This window comes from Camelus ferus, chromosome 22, assembly GCF_009834535.1.
Source record: "Camelus ferus isolate YT-003-E chromosome 22, BCGSAC_Cfer_1.0, whole genome shotgun sequence".
NCBI lineage: Eukaryota > Metazoa > Chordata > Mammalia > Artiodactyla > Camelidae > Camelus > Camelus ferus.
Window position 1 is genome coordinate 25,345,931 of NC_045717.1, and position 19,801 is coordinate 25,365,731.

The window sequence follows — 19,801 nt, forward strand, 5'->3', positions numbered from 1 at the left end:
CGAGCCAGCAGCAGGAAATAAGCCAGAGGGGACCAAGTGTTTAGGAACAAAATTTATTCCAATTTAAAACAGAATTCATTTCAGGAGAAAGATATGAAAAGTCAATTTCCATCAGGGATCTCTGGATTAAGGGGTCAGGGCCCCGACCCGCTGCCTGGACGTGGGCAGCTTTGGCCACAGAAGGTCAGCACTGAGCTGACAGCGCCCATCCCTCAGCCCGCACGGACAATACATGCATTTCAAATGACAAAAGGTTTAAAAACAGCATTTTTATATAATATTCTTTTTTAAATAGGTTAAGGTTGGAATCGTCTGAAATCAGAACTGTATAATATACAAGTACAACCAGATGAGGTCCCCGCCGGCAGGCACGGTCCCCCATGGCCGCCGGGGGCGTTGGCACTGGGAGGGCAGTTCTGCTGGGCTACCAGACACAGCGGGAGGGGCTGGGAGGTCCGCACTCGGGGGAAGCGCCCCGAGGTGAAGTTCACCTCACACTGGGTGAGGGAGGGGCTGGGCCAGCAGGCCCAGGCGGGGAGGTTTGGCACTGCCCCCAGGTTTGTCCTGGGGTCTCGGCACACTGACCCTCTCGGGAAGTTAATACTTTGGGGGCCCCCGACACGCTCACGCCAGCCCTCGAAGCCCAACCGCACCCCTGTGTGGCCCGGGCCCTCGGGAGGCCCACCGCCGGCGGCACCACCTGCCCCCAGGGCGCGCATCAGGATTCAGGGGCAAACCCTCCCAAGCGGACACGTGGCACAGAAGGGGACCCTGGGGTGGAGACGCCAGAGAACAGGCTCGGAAGCCTGGGCCCCGCCCGTCCCGCACCCAGCAGGCAGGGTAACCACAGGGACGCAGCCCCCGCCCGGGGCCCTAAGAGCCCGGTGGGGCCAGGGCTGGCACGGGGCTGGTCTGAGTCTTGAGCTGTTCCCTTGTATACGTTGAAGGCGTACCGAGCGCAGCCCTGTAGGGGCCAGACGTGCTGGGCAGGTGCAAGGCATCTCGGGCGTCCACTTACCCCGCGTTTGTGCAAAACCACCAACCACACAGAACCAACCACCGCAGTGCTCAGTCCACACCCCCCCAGATAAACGGAGGGGTGAAACAGCACCCCTCCCCAGAAACCAGCGCCCCCTGCTTCCCACCTTCAGCCCCTCTGGGAGGCGCCTCCAAGTGCGGCCACGGCTGAGGGCCCGCCACGGCTCAGTGCGGGGTGGCCCTCCCTGCGGGCGGGCACAGAAGTGAGCCCGAGCTCGAGGCCACAGACCCACCAGTGCGACCCTCCCTCCCGCTCTACCTCTCTGGGGCAGACCTGAGAATATTCTGGAAGAGTCCCCACCCCAACCTCACTGTTTCCAAGTTGGCTACAAAATAGAACAAAATAAACAGCCACTCCTGGGCCTCCTCCCTGCTCCTGGGCTCCAGGGGGCTCCCCAGCCTGCGTGGGCAGCAGGCCCAGGGGGCGGGGCCGGGCCGGGCAGCCCAGCCCAGAGAACTGCGCAGCCCCCAGGGCTCCCGTTGTAGGCAGGGCTGGGAGATGGGCCCTGGGGGCTTGGTTTTATTTTGAGTCCTCAAAATAAAAATGGTTAGGCACTTCCCAGGGCAGGCAGCGGGGGGCGCCACCCACCCCCACTTCTTGGAGTCCGGTGAGCAGAAACAGTGAGAGTGGTGAGGATGTCAATAACTTAAAAAAGGAAGAAAGAAAAGTCCCAGTCTCTGCGTCTCCACGCCGTCCTTCCGAGATCAAGGAGACACCAGGGAGGGGGCCTCCCTGGCAGGCCCTGGGGCCGGCGCCCCCACTGGCCTCGTGAGGTCTCCTCTTAACGTCTTGGTTCTGTTTTTTCTTTTTCCTTTTTTTTTTTTTAATAGAAAAAAGCGAGCCACAAGTCAAGGCCAGAAAAAGGTGGCCTCTGCCACTGACAGGAGGCGAGAAGGTGCGCGAGCGTCTAGAAAGAAAGGCGCGTCCCCCGTGACTGTGAGGCAAAGCCGTCCGCAGGAGAGCCCGGCGGCGGGCGGCCGCTCACACCAGGTTGTACTCCTTCAGGTTGAGCTGCAGGATGGTGTCCTTGACTGCGGCGAAGACGAAGCGGATGTTCTCGGTGTCAGTGGCGCACGTGAAGTGGGAGTAGATGATCTTGTCGCTGTCTGGGTTCAGGTCCACGAACATCTTCAGGATGAACTCCCGGGCCGCCTGAGCGTCCCGCTGGGGGCCTGGGGGAGGGGGAGGCGGAATGAGGGCCGGGGAGCCCCCCCCCCCGGGCACCCCTGCGCTTTCTGCCACTTGCTCCAGCCCCGCTCCGGCCTCTGCTCCCAGTTCTGCCCCGGCACCCTCCAACCCCCTGCCCACCTCCACCCACCAACGGCTCCGGGCCCATGGTGGGCTCGCTGGTGGTGCCCACGTCCGACACTCCCGCTGCCCCCTTCCTGCCCGGCCCGGCCTCAGTCCACCCCACCCACCCGACACAGGCACGTGTCCGCACACACACGGCTCAGCCGTCCACCCACAGCCCTGCTGCCCCTCCCAGCGAGCCTCCTGCTCATGCCCCGCCACCCACTCCAGCCCGAGAGGCCGAAGGAGCCCACGCTCCGGCCCACCCAGCCTCATCACTGTGACTTCAGAGGGGCCAGGCGCCCTGTTCTGTCCACAGGTGGCGCCTGTGTGGAGATGTCTGTGGGGGTCTATGACCCTCCTTCCGCCTCCCACCTGTAACCCCTGCCAGCCTGTGGGGCTGTGGGTGCGGGAAGGAAGGAGCACCCCTGGGGGCCTCGGGAGGGAGTGCAGCTCTGGCCGATGCTCCGCAGAGGAGAAGGGGTGCAGGCCGCAGGTGGGGGTCTGTGCTTGGTCATTCTGCCTCCTGCCAGGAGCTCAGGCCGCTCCAGGGACAGCACAGGAGGGGTCCCGGGTCACCCCAGATCCTCAGGGCCACGCTCCTACAGGCCACTGAGCCCAGCCCAGCTCCTCGCTCAGGCCGTGGGCAAGCAGGGGACAGGCTTGGACACAGCCCCACTGCTCACTAGGACTGGGAGCAGCGCGTCCCACATGTCCCTCCCACTGCTTGTTCGGTGACCGCAGACATTGCTCCCCGGGGGACACGGAGGTCTCCCCACCATCCAAGGCTTGAGGAGGAGCCCGGGAAGCTGTGGGCCCCACGTGGGCTCAGGAAATGCCCTCCTGGAATCTCCCGGCAGCGGCAAGCAGAGTAGTGGAGAGGGCGGGAGGCCGGGGTAGGGGGCGGTGCTCACCGTCGAACTCAGGGAAGTAATCCACCAGGTGGGAGTAGAGGATCTTGTCCTCCAGCAGGTCCTTCTTGTTAAGGAAGAGGATGACGGACGAGTTCTGGAACCATGGGTAGGTGACGATGGTCCTGAAGAGCGCCTTGCTCTCCTCCATGCGGTTCTGCAGGGGGAGGAGTGAGGGTTGGCGGCAGGGCCCGGGCAGGGCGGGGGAAGGGCCCCTCCGGGCTCAGCGCCAGGCCTACCTCATTGTCCGACTCCACCAGCACCTGGTCATACTCGCTCAGGGCCACGAGGAACATGATGGACGTCACGTTCTCAAAGCAGTGGATCCACTTTCTTCGCTCTGACCTCTGTCCTCCCACGTCCACCATCCTGCAGGGCGGGCGCCAAGGGCTCATGCGGGTCTGCAGGCCGCCCCCACCCCCAGCAGGCTCCCCCCGCCAGCTCAGCTGCACAGGCTAGGGCCCCCACCCCGTTCTCTGTCGGGGCCGGCAGAGCCCCTGAGACCACTGAGCCAGGAGAACAGAGCCCATGACGCCGGCAGGGTGCTGGCCACCTGCTACCCACGGAGCACACAGGGCGCAGGCTGGACCAGCAGCTTCGGACGAACACCTGCATCTGGAAACCCATCTCCCCTGGGTGGGCAGCAGGCACTGCCGATGGAACGCCGGAGCCCACCCCAGCCCCTGGCAGGGTGGCAGGGGAGTGAGCTGTCTGGCTGGAGACATCCAACCAACATGGATGCTGACAACAGGGGGCGGGAAGGCGGGCGCTGCACACGGCGCCCTGAGAACCATGGCTGGTCAGCTTCCTCTACTTGTGAGTTTCCCACGCTTTCCATACTAAGGAAACACACGACTTGTTAAAACAAAGGCAGCCGCGGGAGAGGAGGGCAGGCCACGAAGACGGGGTCCACGAGGCTGGACAGACATGGGCGCGAGGGGCCAGGAGAGGAGAATCCACCTGAGGGCTTCACAGAGGAGGTTCCAGCAACACCAGCGGACGGCCCTGCCGAGTCACTGAGGGGCTGGGCAGGTGGTGACCGAGGCCAGGACCCCACCGGCGGCTGTGGCCCACCTGGGGAACAGCAGCGGGGCCGGGCCAGGCGCCCTGAGGTCAGGTCTTCACATGAGGTCCCCTGTTTGGGGCCAGGCTTGGGGCGTCATTCAGTGCTGTGTGAGCTCGGATCAGGGCACAAGCTCAGTGCCTGCACACTCACAACCAGACGAGGGCACCACCAGACAAGGAGGGAGCTGGGTGAGGGGCAGCTGGCAGAGGGGTGGGGGCCACGCCACAGTTGGGACAGCTGGCAGAGAGCACACATGGGGTTGGGGGTGGGGGAGAGGGGATAGGCGTCCCAGACAGAGGGCCCAGTAGGTGCAGAGGCCAACATGAGGCCATGTGAGGGGACCCCAAGATGTGAGGTGGGAAGGAAGGCTTGTGATGGCCCCAGCCTGTGCTGAGGTCCCAGACCCCATCAAGAATCTGATTGAAAAAGAAACCAAAATGCTGAACTCTCACCAGAAAAATGTACCATCAGGCACCTGCTGGGTGACGCCCATGACTTCTGAGGGCCCAAGGGAAGCACACACAGCTCTGACGGGTGAGAGAGGGCAGGGGACTGGGCAGGGGAGGCTCTCTCCTCTCTCCCGGAAGCTTCTGCCTGAGCAGTGGGGGTCCCCAGGGGCAGAGGTGGGTCTCAGGCCAGAGTGCACCTCAAGGCAAACCCAACAAACTCCTCTAAGGCCCCGGGGCTGGTGCTTCAAGCCCACAGGGCAGATCTGGAGGGGTGCACCTCCTCTGGGGCCTCTCCCTGGAGCTGCACAGCAGGACTGCGTGCAGCTGTGTGAGGGGGACTCGCAGCTGGAGCCAGGCCCCCGCCCGGATGCTGTCCCTTGGAGAGCCAGGCAAGCAGTGTCCCCCAAATTCAGTCCAGTTGGAACCTGGAAACAGGCCTGATTTGGGAGTAGGGACACTGCAGATGCTTCTGATTAAGGTGAGGCCACACTGGAGTGGGGGACCCTGAATCCACTGACCGATGGTGTCACTGTATCAGGGAAATCTGGACACAGACATGGGGAAGGCCCACATGACAATGGACAGAGAGATGGAGTGAGGCTTCTACAGGCCCAGGGACGCCAAGGACTGCCCGCCCTGCCAGAAGCTGGGAAGACACGGGGCTGAGTCCCCACTGCGCCCCATGAGAGCCTGGCCCTGCCACCACCTTGATCTCTACCATCCGGCCTCCAGAGCCGGGAGACGACCCATTTCTGTGGTTCTAAGTTTCCATCTGTGGTCATTTGTTACGGCTACCCCAGGAGACACACACTTAGCCTTGCCGCTTGGCAGCTCTGGATGAGCTGTGACCTCACAGAGTGGTGGGGCCCGTCCTCAGGGACAGCCCTGAGTCCACCCTGGCTGTGGGACCAGCAGGACTGGGCCCCAAGGGAGATCTCCTCCATCCTCCACTGGCCCGGAGCACCCTTGCTCTGGCCTGAACCCCAGACCACCCCTCCCCACACATGCCAGCAGCCCCCTCATCCGAGGCCATCTCCCCAGGCCTCCCCTGACCAGCCCAGCCTGTGGAGTGGCCACGCCCCCTCACGGCGCCACCGGCCACGGGGCTCCGGCACAGGTACCCCAGCACAGGTACCTGAAGATGATGTTCTCCAGGTCGAAGGGGTACTCAATGATGCCGGTGGTGGGCACGCGGACCCGCAGCACGTCCTGCTGGGTGGGCAAGTAGCCTGAGGTGGCGATGCGGTCCACATCGGTCAGGTAGCTGCAACACAGCAGGACCGGGCTGCTCAGGCCAGCCAGCAAGGGGGGCCCCCGGCACTACCTGTCTGCCAAGTGGCTAGGAGGGGCCTCGCTAGCAGGGGCTGAAGCAGCCTGAGTCGTCGGGACAGGACATTTCAGGGACAGACAAGGCCCTGGCCAGGGAAAGCCTTGGGACAGAACCCCAGCCAGCTCTGAGGGAGGCTCTCTACTGGACCTGCCCAAGGATGGGTGTCCAGACGGAGCCCGGGAACCAGTGCGGGGGTTTCTGAGAAGAGGCTGTGGCTGGAGGTGACTTTTCAAACACACACCTATTATTTTAGAACAGTTTCAGATGCACAGAAGAGCTGCAGGGGTGGAACAGAGAATCCAGCCAACACCTGGCCTTCCGTAGTGAAACTGGACGTTATGCCTGCACACTGGTCACACTAACAAGCCAGCGGCAGACAGCACCACTGACCAGGCCCGTCCTCTCCGCGGGCTCCTCGGGGCCCCTGCCCGCCCGGCCCCCACCCCGGCCCACTCACTACTTGGCGGAGTCGGAGAGCTGGTACTCCCGCCGGCGGTCGTAGCACTCCTGGATGCCGGGGTCGTTCCACAGGGTCTTGATGGCGCTGACGTACCGGTGCTCGAACGTCGTCACCTTCTCCACATCCACCTCCCGAATCAGGAGTGCGTTGGCCTGGGGAGGAGGGGCGCCGGGGACACTCAGCGCTGGCAACTCCAGGCTCCCAAGCATGTGTTAGAGAGAAGCCAGGGCGACTGGCAGTGACTGGCCCCCGTGTGAGGCCCCCAAAGCAAGACCCTGGACTGAGGCAGCCCCCAGGGGGCCCCGGCCGCCTGCCCCAGTGCTGGAGGGGCGGCACTGGTTCGCTTTTGAAGGTGGCGGAGCAGGCGGCATGGGAAACAACCACATATGTAGACAAGCACATTCTTTAAAAAGCGTCCTGGCAGAGACTCAAAAGAGGGGACTGTGGCCTCCATGAAGAGGACAGAGGGACAGACCAGCCGGCAGCTCCCGTGCCCCATGTCACAGATGAGGACATGGCCAGGAAGCCGCTGTGACCTAAGAAGAGGTGATTGGTCCCCACCCCCATTTCTAGGCACCCAGCTCCTGGGACCTTAAGGATCTCTGAAGGTCTAGTGTCTGGGGGCTCATGGGCGGCCAGGGAGCGGGGCTGACAGCCAGAGGAACCCACCAGGGAAGAGGAGGCTGAGCCGAGGGTCAGTGGGACCATCGATCATGCCTCCAGCATGAGGCCTCCACACAGACCCTGAACCACACACAGGCTCGGGGACCTGCTCCTCACCAGCCACGCTGAGATGCTGCCCCAGAGATCCACGCACGCGTGCACACACGTATACACACACGCCATGCGCGCTCAACAATGCACACACGTACCCTGACGTGCACCGACGTGCACATGCACACAAACACAACACTGGGATAACAAGGCTCTCAGGAGACCCCATCTCTCCTCCAGCCCACTTCCCATGCCTGTGCTCAGGGCGCTCCAGCCATGTGACCGGCCACACTCGGCTCAAGGACTAGGGAGGGGACACACACCCCTACCCTGGCTCTGGAACCCACATGTGCCCCTCCCGGTGATGCTCTCCAGCACCCGCCCCCCACGGCTGTGTCTTTCAGGCCCTGCTTTGTGCCCCCCATCCTGCCCACCTCTCACTCTGGGCTTGGACAAGCAGACATGAGCCCCAGAAAACCCCACTGACTGTGGGTGCACGTACATCAGAGACCAGAGATCTGTTCTCCAGCCACAATGCCCCTGCCACTGTACCAAAAGCTGCCAAGGATGGTGGGGGAACGAGTAGGAGTGGCCTGTGCCAATAAAACTGCACTTATGGAGCCTGTCCTCAGTCCGCCCACCCTGTTCCAGATGCTGTGGGGCGTCCATGGTCCCAAAGGGGCCTGTGCTCTGGACGGGCCTCCGTGGGGAGCAGTTACACAGACCAGGGGCCAGAGGGCGAGAGGCTCCAGCAAGACCCACATGCGAGTCCCCCGGCCAGGCCGGCAGGGCCCCCAGCCCAATGCCGGGCCCTGGAGGGTCCCTGATCGCCCGTGAACCGGGGCTCAAGGGAGGAAGTCGCCCATATCTGGTTAACTGGCCTTCTTAAGCCTCAAAGTAAATGGATTAGTTTAAACTATACTGGGCCATGCAGTCAGGGGTGCCAGGCAAACTGTTAGGGTTGAATGAGAAGCCTCAGAAAACAGACCTCAAAAGCAAAGCCAAGGGAGGCTGCCAGCAGGAGCCTACTAGTGCCCGGCCCAGGAACACTGCTCGGACAGCGGGCAGGCGGCTCCTCCAGAGGGCAGACCTGGAGTTAACACCAGACCACACACCTCCACCCTGGACACATGCCAGAAGTGAGGACGGGTGTGCAAACAAAACTTTCACAGGAATGTTACAGCAGCGTGTCTGCAAGCGCCAGAAAGTGCCAGCAACCATGCATCCCTCAACAGGTGATGGTGAGCACCACGTCCCTCCACACACGGGACCGTCACTCGGCCGTGGGAAGGAGGGCAGCCCTGACATGCACCCCCACAGGGCCAGGCCCTGAGAGCACGACGCTCAGGGAGAGAAGCAGACACAGAAGGACACACAGTGTGTGAGTCCCTGGATGTGAAACGTCCAGAACAGGCCAGTCCCCAGACACAGGGAGGGGGCTCCTGGCTGCCAGGGGCTGGGGGGGGGGGGCAGGGGTAACTGATAATGAGGATGGGGTTTCTTTCGGGGTGACAAGATGAGAATGTTTTGGAGTTAAGACAGCTGTGATGGTTGCATGGCTCTGAGAATACGCTAAACACGAGTGAACCGCACACTTTAAATGGGTGACTTGGTCTGTAAACGTTCTCGATAGAGCTGTCAACAAAGACAACAGGAGGAAGTGCCACCCGCATGGGGTCACAGAGGGTCAGACCCGCGTGCAGGGTGCCGGGGGCGGAGTGCACACAGCCCGCCTACGGGCCAGGCCCCACCTTGTTCTGCTCGTACTTGTACAGGATCTTCAGGGTCTCCATGGCCCGGATCATGGCCTGCATGGCGGTGAAGATGTTCTGGTACACCAGCTTGGTGAAGCCACGCTTGTCCTCCTCCGAGTAGCCCGCCCCGTGGATGATCCGCATCTGCTTGATGAACGTGCTCTTCCCGCTCTCGCCGGTGCCTGCAAACCGGCCAGTGAGATGGGGCAGGGACCAGGACGAGCACCTGGCCTCCCCCGCAGAGGAACCGAGGCCAGGGGAGAGTAAGGGGGACGTGGGCAGGCGCTGGGCCCGCGGGATGAGCAGGTGGGCACCCCAGCGCCTGCCCTCTGGGCAGGAGAGGAACGGCTGCAGCACCACCGGGTCTGAATTCAACTCCGGGCCGCAGCTGGGGAAACTGAGGCCCGATGAGGGAAGTGCCTTCACTACCAGCCACCAGCCCAACAAGTGGGTCGGGGCTCCCACAGGGCTCGCTCACACAGCCCTCTACGCCTCCTGCACCACTGCCCCGCTGAGCCCTGCTCCTCGTCCACAACTGCCAGGAGGAACAGCTTCCCTCTGGGGCACGGGTTTGGTGCCTGTGTCAAAGGCCACACTGGGCTTCACAGGGCACCATGCCGTCACCCCACGGCCCCCCAAAGCTGCTTTCTCCTTAGCCCCTGAGCCTGTATCTCACCCCCTTCAAGCCACCCCTGGCCCTGGGACCACGGCACTCAGACAGCCCCGAGGCCCACTTCCCCCATCTGCCCAGAGGCCCTGCAGAAGCAGGAGGTCTCCCTGGGTGCTCCCTGCTCCCTGCTCCCCTCCCCTGCCCTCCCAGTCCCACCACCCAGGGGCAGCACCCTCAGCAGCCTCGCTCAGGCCAGCACGCTGGGCCGGCCTCAGAGGGGGCGCCCAGAGGCCCTGCTGCCCCTGGGATCGAAGGATCAGAGCCAGCAAGAAAACCGCCCAGAAAGGGGCCAGCGGCCGTCACATCCTCCTCCTGGCCCTGCGGTCCCTCCCCAGCCCCAGCCCAGCCCCAGCCCTGCCCTGGGGCCTCTCCTGCTTCAGCCTCTCACAGCCTCGTCACCCCCTGAACAGCAAACCTGTCCCCCCACTTTCACTCACCCCCTCAAAAGGGGACAGCAGTTTTCGTGGCTTTAACGTGTCCACGAATCTCTGCCACGCCTCACAACCAGGGGTGGAGGCTGACTCCCCCCCCACAGGGAGGCGAGCTGGACTCTGGCTCACTCTGACCAGCAGGATCTGACCACTGGTGGAGCGCCCCCTCTGACATGGCCCTTGGAGGCCCTGGGCCCCCTGCTCTCTCCGGGACTCTCACTGGCAGCAGTGGGGTGGGGCAGCGCTGTGGGGACCCCGTGGGGAGGAGCCATGTGAGGGGACACCCTGGAAGCGGCTCCTCTGGCCCCGGTCAAGCCTTCAGATGAAGCAGACCTGGCCAACAGCTTCCCTGTGGCCTCATGTGAGACCCTGAGCCAGAACCACCCAGACTCCTGACCCTCAGAATCCGTGGGAGATGACAGATGTTCCCTATTTTCAGCTACTAAAATACGGCGTGATTTTATTACACAGCAAGAGAGAACTTCTAAGTGCTAAGGACATACGTCCTCAAACCCCTGCTTAGTAACCAACACGGGCCCCGCTCACCCATGGACTGAAGCCCCGGTGCCCCCTTTTGGGGACTCAGAACCTTCCAAACTCACTCCAACCCTCATGTCTAGGCTCCCCACGAATCCCCGGCTCTGAGTCGCCTGCACCCACCCACCTCCAGACGTGCCTGAGCTGTGCCCTGCCTGAGACGCTGGCCCCCTCAACTGCCATGGTGCCGTGGCCAGGGCTCCAGGAAGCCCCCTGGCACTGGCAGGCAGCTCTCCCTCTGCACTGGGAACCGTCACTGCTGCCAGGGTGGGGTCTCTCTCAGGCGCCTGCAGCTCACCTCCCTGACCCCGAGCTCCTGGTCTGTGTGCCCCGCACTGACCTCACTGTCCTCCAGCAGGAGGCCTTCCTCCAGCATCTGAGTAACTGGCCACGGGCCTGAGCTTACCCAGGGAGAGCTGAGTCTCAGACTGGACAAAGCAGGGGCCTGGCTGCAGCCCCCCTTTCCAGGACCTCTCTCAAGGCCTCCAGGCCTTTTAAGAATAAACATGACTTTGGTTCTGTCACCAAGCGGTAACTACCCCGACACCACCCCCACCTCCTCCTGCCACAACATCAACCAGAGCCAGACGCTGCTGCCACCAAGCCCCCCACCGAGTTCCAAGGCAGGAGGAGTGGGAAGCCGGCACTGAGCCCACGTCTCCCCAGAGGGAGCCACGCACTGCTCCCTCGCTGCACGCTGCGGGGGAGGAGGGCCAGCACAGGAGCACTGCATCCCTCACTGTGTCCCGCACTGTGTCCTCTGGCCCAGGGCCCCCCGGCACTGCTGGCATCAGGGCCGTCCTGGGTGCTGCGGGCTGTGGAGCAGCCTCCCCAGCCCCCACCCACTCGATGCCAGGGGCCCCAGTCATGACAACCACAGGTGTCCCCAGACACACCACCCAGTGTACCCTGGGACAGGATCGCCTGGGTCAGAACCCCCGTTTTTGGCCCATTTGGAAGGGCCTCTCACTGGAAACACTAAACAGTGGGCACAAGAGCCCGACCCCCTGCAGCCCCACAGGTCAGCCGAGGCGGACACGGTGGCCTCTCAGGCCGGGGCACTGCTGGGAAAGGACGCCGCGTGAGCACAAGGGCGTGGGGAGACCAAGACGGCTTCCCTCCCCATGACAGGTGGAGGACAGGCAGTGCAGGCGCCCCGAAGGGTCTCACATGCACACCCGTGCACACAGCAGCGGCCCTGGAGGGACAGCGGGCGGGGAGCGTCCACGGAGGAGCCCTAAGCAGCGACCAGAGTGCATCTGACAGAGAAGGGGGCAATGTGCTGGGCCTGGGACACCCCCCTAAAACCAAGAGACGGGAAGAGGGACTTGGCCCCTGGAGATGTCAGAGGTCCTGGACAGGGCTTCACGGTCCCATCTGCGCATCCCACGCAGGCGGGCAGAGTGGCTACTGCAAAAACAGCGGATGTGACTGAGTACAAGAGATGCAGAAGGCACAGTGAGGTGACGAAGGCGGTGACTGACCCACCCGCAGGGCACGTCCCACAACACACACGCGACTCCTCCTCACATTGTGCCCCTGCTCCCAGCATTTATGTCAGTGAAGCTGGGGAGAGTGCAGCCAAAGGGATGCCCCGGGGACAGCGAGCGAGGCCCGGGACGTGGGATGGTCGGTGACCCCACCCGGGCAATGTCACTTTGCCAAGAAGGACAGAGAAAGAGGGTGTGGAGGTGGCGGCCACAGAGAGGCAAGGCCCCCCGAGAAGAGCACCACCGTCCAGTGCTGAGGGTCTCGTATCACCTGCGCTCTGGGCTGACAGCGACTGAGCGACAGGCACCAGCCCCGCGGGAGGCTCCAAGGGCAAGAACAGCAGCGTGGGAGGTGGGAGGCGGGAGGCGGGAGGCAGGAGGCAGGGGCCGTGGGCTCTCGGCCCTGGAAGCAGCAGGCCCAGCTGGCTGGAGGCACTCTGCCATCACTGTGCCCGGGAAGGAGGGAGGGACAGGCCCTGAGCCCATGGAGCTGGCCAGAGCAGCCTAGCTTCCTTTCCAGGTGCCGAGCTCCAGGGCCAGCTCAGCCCACACGCTGCCAGCACCCGATGCTGGGTGCTGGGACACTGGGACCCCGACACACTCAGGCCAATGTTCACCCGCCCAAAGAAGTCTCGGGGTGCGAGGTCTGCCTGGACCTCTGGGCTGGGCCCATGTGGAGCTGGCCGCCCATCCAGTCCCACAACTGTGACCGATGCCCAGGGTCCTGGCCAGCGCCCACTCGTCCTGCCCAGCCCTCAGTCAGTTCCCCCTCGAAGATCTGGTCACCCACACCCTTCAGCTCAAAAACCTTCAGTGGCTGCCCACCAATTCTTCCTGAATGGACCAAATGCACTTGGCCCCGGTCCCCAGGACTGGCTCCAGCATGTGTCCCCCATGAGTCCTCTGCATCCCCAGTCCTTGCTTCAAGAACGGGGGCCCTAGGGGTCTGGGGGTCCAGCCCAGACGTGGGGAGGTCCCACCCCTGGGGGCCTGGCAGGGGTCACACACAGCAGGCTGGGAGCCTGCAGGAAGCCCTCTGGTGGCTCAGTGGCCTCATCACCGCCCCAGCCAAGCCAACTGTAAAAGAGGAAGACGGCTCCCAGGGTGAGGGGAGCGCCACCGCCCCTCCTCCGCTGGCCCGTCAGGATCTAGGACAGCGAATCAGGAGGAAGTAAGTCTGAACCCTGGCGCCCTGGGCAGCCACCTCTCACGCAGGGGAGACAAGAGGGGCAGGGAGGATGGCGCTGGTCGACAGCACCTTGGAGGGACCCGAGGTGCACAGCACAGAAACACCTGCCCCAGCATCCCCGGCCCCAGGGGCGGGTAGCTGCCACCCAGCAAGAGAACCCTAGTGCTGGACTCCGAAGCTGGAGTTTGGGGCTGCCATCCAGCCACCCATGACTTTAGGATGTGCGTAATGAACCCAGAACCCCAGGACCACAGGAGGCCCAGAGGAGAGCACTGAGGGGATCTGGGCTCCTGGAAACACAGCCCAGAAATCCAACACAGGCCTCAAGCTGTGTTAACAGGTCCGAGATCAAAGCGGGGGCCGACCTTACACTGGGAGACAGAGAAAGTGCAGAACCCTCGCACAGCCGAGGATGGCGATTACATGCTCCCCCAGCTCCCGCTCGTTCTATCATTCATTCACTCAGGGGGACAACTAGCACCCCACCTCCCCCAGGACAGGTGAGGGAGGTGAAGCACAGAGAGGTCAAGCAGATTTGCTGAGGTCACACAGCCAGTACCTGCCAGACCTTAACAGACTCGGGTCTCCTGGCTTCACACACGTCCATCTCTCCAGAGAACGGGGAGAAGGCAGGAGCACGGGAACAGCTCTCCCGGGCCAGCCATGGGGCCTTCGGGGACAACGCACCAGTGGCGCCTGCACAGACAAGGGCCAGGAAGACCAAGCGGATGACAAGAGGGCCCTCTGGACATACCCCTTCATCTGATCCCCGCCCTGCGGCAGGTGAGTCGGCAGGGCCAGCCTTACCGCCTGGGGTAACTCCGAGGCCCCACTTTTGTCCCCACGTGCTGGGTCCTACTGCAGCCCCTCCTGAAGCCCGACTCTTAGAGCTGGGGAGACCCGGTGTGAGCCCCCAGTCCCGCCCAACCCTGCCGTGTGGCCCACCTGCAGGTGTCTGGGCAGCTGCTAGGCCTGGGGAACGGAGGATCCCTGCCCACCCATTGAGACTTGGATGAGAGGGCCGATGGAGCAGAGACAGGACGACCCGCCTCCCGTTCAAACTCCACCCCACAGGCCTTGGTGAGGGATCGGACCTGTCAATTCTAGGCCCGACCAGCCAGCGGTGGGGAGCAAACCTCCATGGCGCAGGAAGGGTGGTTTCGGGCAGGTCCCACTGGGAGCCACTCCTTCCAAGGGTGCGCCCACCAGGCCCCGCACCAGCCAGGCTGGAATCATAATAGGGAACCAGATGGCCGAGCTCTGAGGGCCAAGTTCCGGGGGCCCGGTGGCAGGAAAAGGGGGTTCTGCTCATAGCAGAGGGAGCCCCGACGACACCGAGAGAAGAAGCATCAGCGCAGACGCTCTCCCTAGTGTGAACTGCATCACCCTCACTCCTCCCATCACCCAACATCGGTCTGACGACTGTCCTTTTGCAAAAGAGAAAACCAGGGCTCAGGAGGCACTCAGGGACAGAACCCTCCGCCCCTCCGGCTCCAGCCTGGTGTGCTTGCCACGGACTCCGGCAAAGCCCCCAGTGGGAAGAGTGGTGGTGACAGGGCCAACAACGCCTTCTGCTTTGCTGAGCACCAACTGTGTGCCAAGAACCCCACGGACATCATCACCCTGACCCCAGACAGTGCTGCGGACAGGGGAGCCACGGTCCCCCCCCACTGCTGGCAGTGGCTCACACGGGAGCCCTCACAGACAGCCCACCACTTGCCAGCTCACAGGAGGGCCTTGGGAGGGCGACAGCTGCAAGCTGTCCCCCGGAGTCTCTGTCCATACAAAGCCTCACATCCAGGTGAGATGTGAGGCCACCCAAAGCTGGGGCACCTGGTTACCCCCATTCCATCTGCCTGGGGCAACTTTGTTCAATTAACAAATCAAAGTCACTGGGCAAACATCTCTGAGGCCCACAGGGCTCTGTGCTGGGCCATGGGCGGGGTGGCTGAGACTGGAGGTGGGAAATGGTAGAGGGAACGAGGGGCACCGACCGTCCAGAGGCCCCATAGAGGACAGAGACCAGGGCCACAAGGGAGGCAGAGGGGCCCCTACGAGTGCTGGCACAAATTCCCCCAGCCAGCAAGCCTGAGGCCTGGGGGCCCGGTTTTGACAGCAGCTGGAGTTCCACCAAAAAAAAACCCGCGCATGGGTGCCCCCGAAGCCTGTGAGACGTCGCAGTCCCGTCTGTGGACACCTGCCCCACAGCTCACTGTCCTGAGGGGAGTGGAGGGCTCTGTGGAAGACCAGAGACAGCGGCTCCTCCTGAGAGCACCCAGTTCCCCACACCCATCTGGCTCAGTCCCAGACCAGAACGGCCCACCCAGGGCAGGACTCTGCCCCCAAGGCTGTCGGGGTGAAGGAGGGACAAGCGAGCTCCCACCCCTCCCGCAGGGCTCCTCCACTCTGCTCTCTGGTCTCCCTGCAGCCGCCCCAGGCCCCCAGCCCAGCAGCACCAGTGACCGAGACAGGCCCCTGGGCTGCAGGGAGAAGGGCTCCGCCACAAAAGTCAGAAAGTGAAACCTTCTGTGGTTAAACATCGCAGGCAAAGCGCTTCCTCAAGTCTCAGCAGCGATCAGTGAAGTCAGCCAATCCGCCCAGAGGCATCTCTGCACGTGGAGTCTGGAACCCAGGGATACACCTGGCCAGGCTGCGCTCCCAGCCCCGGCAACACTCGTGTCCTTCCTCCGAGTTGTTCCCTGGGGCCGCACGGGAAGGGAGAGTCCCGTCCGGGCGCAGGAAACCGATGGAGGGGAGTTCTGAGGGCAAGTCTGGGCTCCTGCACCTCCAGGGACAGCGCCCTAGAAAGTAGACCCCTTCGGTAACACAAAATTCCACTTAATTTTAAAGCACCCAAGACGTACCCCAGGTGGGCCGCGAAAGGGGGGACAAGAGGCCCCACGGAGCTTCCTGCTCTGGAGTGTCTGCGGGGGACGCGCAAGGCCACTGCCAGGAGCCATGGCCATGCTCCACTCCGCGCCTCAAAGCACGGGGAGGCGCGCCCTTCCCGCCGGGGCCACCACACCCCAGGCCGGATTCCGGGCCTTTTCACTGCCCTTGGGGGCCGACGCGGGCCGGACAGGAAGCCTGCAGAACTGACCGCCCTGCTTTATTTAGAAATCCCGGAGCCGCTCGGGCTCAGCCTGGCCAGCACACTGAGCCTCCAGAAACGGGGTTTTAAGGGGAAACCTGCCCTAAGGAACAGACAAGGAGCCTCCTCAGCGGTTGTCGCTGAGTTTCAGAAACGTGGGGCCAAGGGCAGCACCTGAAGCAGGACAGACCACGGCAGGCAGAGCCAGCAGCCCGGCCCCGGCCCCGGCCCCAGGAGCTCCTAGCTGGGCTTCGGGCCCTTCTGTAAAGTGGAAGAGCGATGCTGAGCGGGCGGGACTGCCGCGTGTCCGCTACAGGGACGGCTGGCTGCTCCCACACCCCGCCACAGGCCAGCGCCAAGGACCAACAAAAAAATGCTCACTTTTTAAGCATTCACAAAGCATCGAGTGAAATAGCCCATACTGCTCACACACCAGCTCGGCCACAGACGTTTTACACCACGTACTGCCAAGGGGCGGGGCTGATTCTGATAACACAAATGGGGTGATTCTGCCCCTAGGGGACACTGGGCATGTCTGGGGACATCTGTGCTTTGTTGGGACAGGGGTGCTCCCAACATCGAAGGGGTGGGGCAGGGAGGCGACTCAGTACCCTCCCCCAGCCTCCAGCACGTCCCCTGGACCTCTGCTCGGCATTCACAGCCGCCCTCCTGCTGTCATAAACCTTCACCTTGGACCTCACGTTGTCCTCATTTTCCTATCTGCACCCCCATGCCTAGGACTTAACAGCTTCCGGAGCCAGGTGCACAATTCCCTCTCCTGCAAGCTAGCGGTGGGGAGGACTGGGTGCCTCTCTGGGATCACACCCAGGGAAAGGGCGGGACTGCAGACACAGGTGCTCCTGCAGCCAACACCCTGTGCCCACCGGTGGGGACCAAACACTTTGACTCCCTGCAAGGCTCCTCAGCCCAGGCCCAGGGAGACACACACCAAGGCTGCAGGAGCTCAGGCTACTGACCTGCGTCCTTGAGCCCCAGATCAATCTGGAGCCTGAGTGCGCTCAGGACGGGCGGCGGGGGCGTACGGAGGCTCACGCGGCCCCCAAGCAAGGCTGTCTGATAACATCAACACGCCAGTAACTTCCGAACCCGCCCTCTGAAAATAAAGTCTACCTCTACCGGCAAAACACAGCTCGTGCCACACTGTCTTCCCAAGTGCCCCGGGACCTCGCTGCAAGCTTCCTCCCAACTCTAAGGTTACTCTCTGCCTGTCTTTTCCGCAAAGATGGCCCACTGTACAGCCTTTAGACTGAGACACACTTAGGGAAAAAAAATAGAGAAGGCATTTTATCCAAAGGAGGACCAGGAGGGTCCCCAAAGGTGGGTCTCACCAAGACCCGAGGCCTCCTGAAGGCCACCGACCCACCACCCGACTCGGTGCCTCCGAACTCCAGCACCATTCTGAGGGTGCACCTCTCTATGGCAGGACACCCCCCTCCACGGTGTCACAGCCGCATTTCCACCCTTCCTCGAAGCTCAGGAATGCAGTGGAGCTCCGGGGAAGGCAGGGCAAGGGCCTCTGTTGTGTAAACGACCTGCTTGCCTTTGACTGCAGAGGTAAGTCCTCTAACAGCCCTTATTTGGGGTGACAACACTTTGCCGACAGCTGGGCAGACTCGCTCCCTGCAACAGGTGTGCCTTGGGGAGACAGAGACTCGGACAGGAATCTTCTCCAGGAAAGGGAGGAGGACCCGGGTGACCGGGCTCCCACTGAGACGTAAGGAAAGGGGCTGAGGAGAGTCGATGATTCTGCCAGTTTCGAAAACCTGCCCAGGCTCCTCAGGGCTCCACCCGCCCTGGGCCACAAGGAGAGAGGAAAGGGTGTCTGCTCCCCGACGGGGTGTACTCCACTGCAGAGGGGCATGGGTTTTCCCCACAGACGGCAGAGAGGCGGAGGGCCCGCCAGTGGGAATGGGGGTTGGAGGGGGACAGGGCTCCACCTGGTGGGAAGAGGCCAGAGGGATCTCAGGAAGTGAGGGGCGCGCCTGGTGGGTTATGGCCCAAAGGTCTGGCCCTGAACAGGTGCTGGGGGCAGCAAGGGGGGCACACCTGGTGGGGCAGGAACAGAGGGCCAGCCCTGTGCAGGAAGGGGGCTCGTCCAGGGAGAAAGGGCAGAAGGCAGACCCTCGAGGGTTTGGGGACCTGACCTGGACAGCAGAAGCAGAAGCAGGCCCGACAGGGATCAGGCAGCAGAGGCAGGGGTTGATCCTGGGGCCTGATCTGGAAAGCAGAGGCAGGGGCTGGCCCTGCAGGGAACTGGGGACCTGCCCTGGACAGCACAGGCACGGGCGACCCTGAGATCCTGGGGCGCTGATGTGGACAGCGGAGGCAGGGGTTGGGCCCCTCTGGTTTCAGAGACTCCATCTGGACAGCACAGGCTGGGGCTGACCCTGCGGGGATCGGGATCGGGTGGCCCAGAGGTGGACAGCACAGGCCGGCGCTGACCCCGCGGCCCGGGGCCCCCGCCGCGGACAGCGCAGGTAGGCGGGGGCTGAGCCCGCCGCGGACAGCACGGGCACGGGCCGTGGACCGCACACAGGGCCCGGCCGGCACGCGCACCGCTGGCCCGCAGGACCCCGCAGGCCCGGCCCCACTCACCGAGCAGCAGCAGCTTGAGCTCGCGCCGGGCGTCGCGCTTGTCCCGCCGCAGCTGCTTCTCGATCTCCGCGTTGATCCGCTTGGACTCCTTCACCTCATCGCTCAGGCAACACGCCATCATGGACTCCAGAGTCATCGTCCCGGCCCCGGCCGCCCGCCGGCCGCCCCCGCCGCCGCCCCCCGGCCCGGCCCGGCCCGGCCCGGCCCGGCCCGGCCCTGGCCCGCAGCCGCCCCGGCCGCGCCCGCCTGGCCCTCGGCGCTCGGCCCCTGGGCCGGCGGTCCGCCTCGGCCGCCTGCGAGCGCCGGTCCCGCTCGGCCGCTAGTCCCTCCCGGCTGCCCTCCGCCCGCGCCGCCGCCGCCGCTGCCGCCGCCGCCGCCAACCGCAGCCGCCGAGACCGAGCGACAGCGCCTCACAACCTAACCCGCGAGCAGACAGCGCCGACGGGCGGCCAGCGCGGCCAATAGAAGGGGGCGGTGGCCCGCGCGCCCGCCGCGGGGGCGGGACTAGCGGCCGGGACTAGCGGCCGGGATGGGCGGGGCGTCGCGCGGGCGGGGCGGGGCGGGGCGGGGCGGGGCGGGCGCGCCCGCAGGTTAGGTTGCGCCGACGTGGGAAGGGGGACGCGCAGCCGGGAGCCGGGCGGGGCCGCCCGGGATTGTGGGAATGTGGCGGACTCGGCCCGCCGACTCGGCGGCGCTCGGCGGCGCTCGGCCCTGTTCGGCCCCGCTGCCCTCGGCGGCCCTCTCGGGCGCTGAGGTCGCAGGAC

At 64.0% G+C, this 19,801-nt stretch overlaps 1 protein-coding gene across 1 annotated transcript; it reads right to left on the reverse strand.

The window, feature by feature from the left end:
- Positions 1–43: 43 nt before the first annotated feature.
- On the reverse strand, positions 44–19,415 carry GNA11 (G protein subunit alpha 11). The gene is made up of 7 exons (XM_032466004.1): positions 19,038–19,415; positions 9,011–9,195; positions 6,543–6,697; positions 5,891–6,019; positions 3,480–3,609; positions 3,244–3,397; positions 44–2,211 (listed from the first exon to the last, which is right to left on the reverse strand). Exons 1-7 carry the CDS (start codon positions 19,171–19,173, stop codon positions 2,021–2,023), a joined length of 1,080 nt encoding a protein of 359 aa, XP_032321895.1. The 5' UTR covers positions 19,174–19,415; the 3' UTR covers positions 44–2,020.
- Positions 19,416–19,801: the final 386 nt, after the last annotated feature.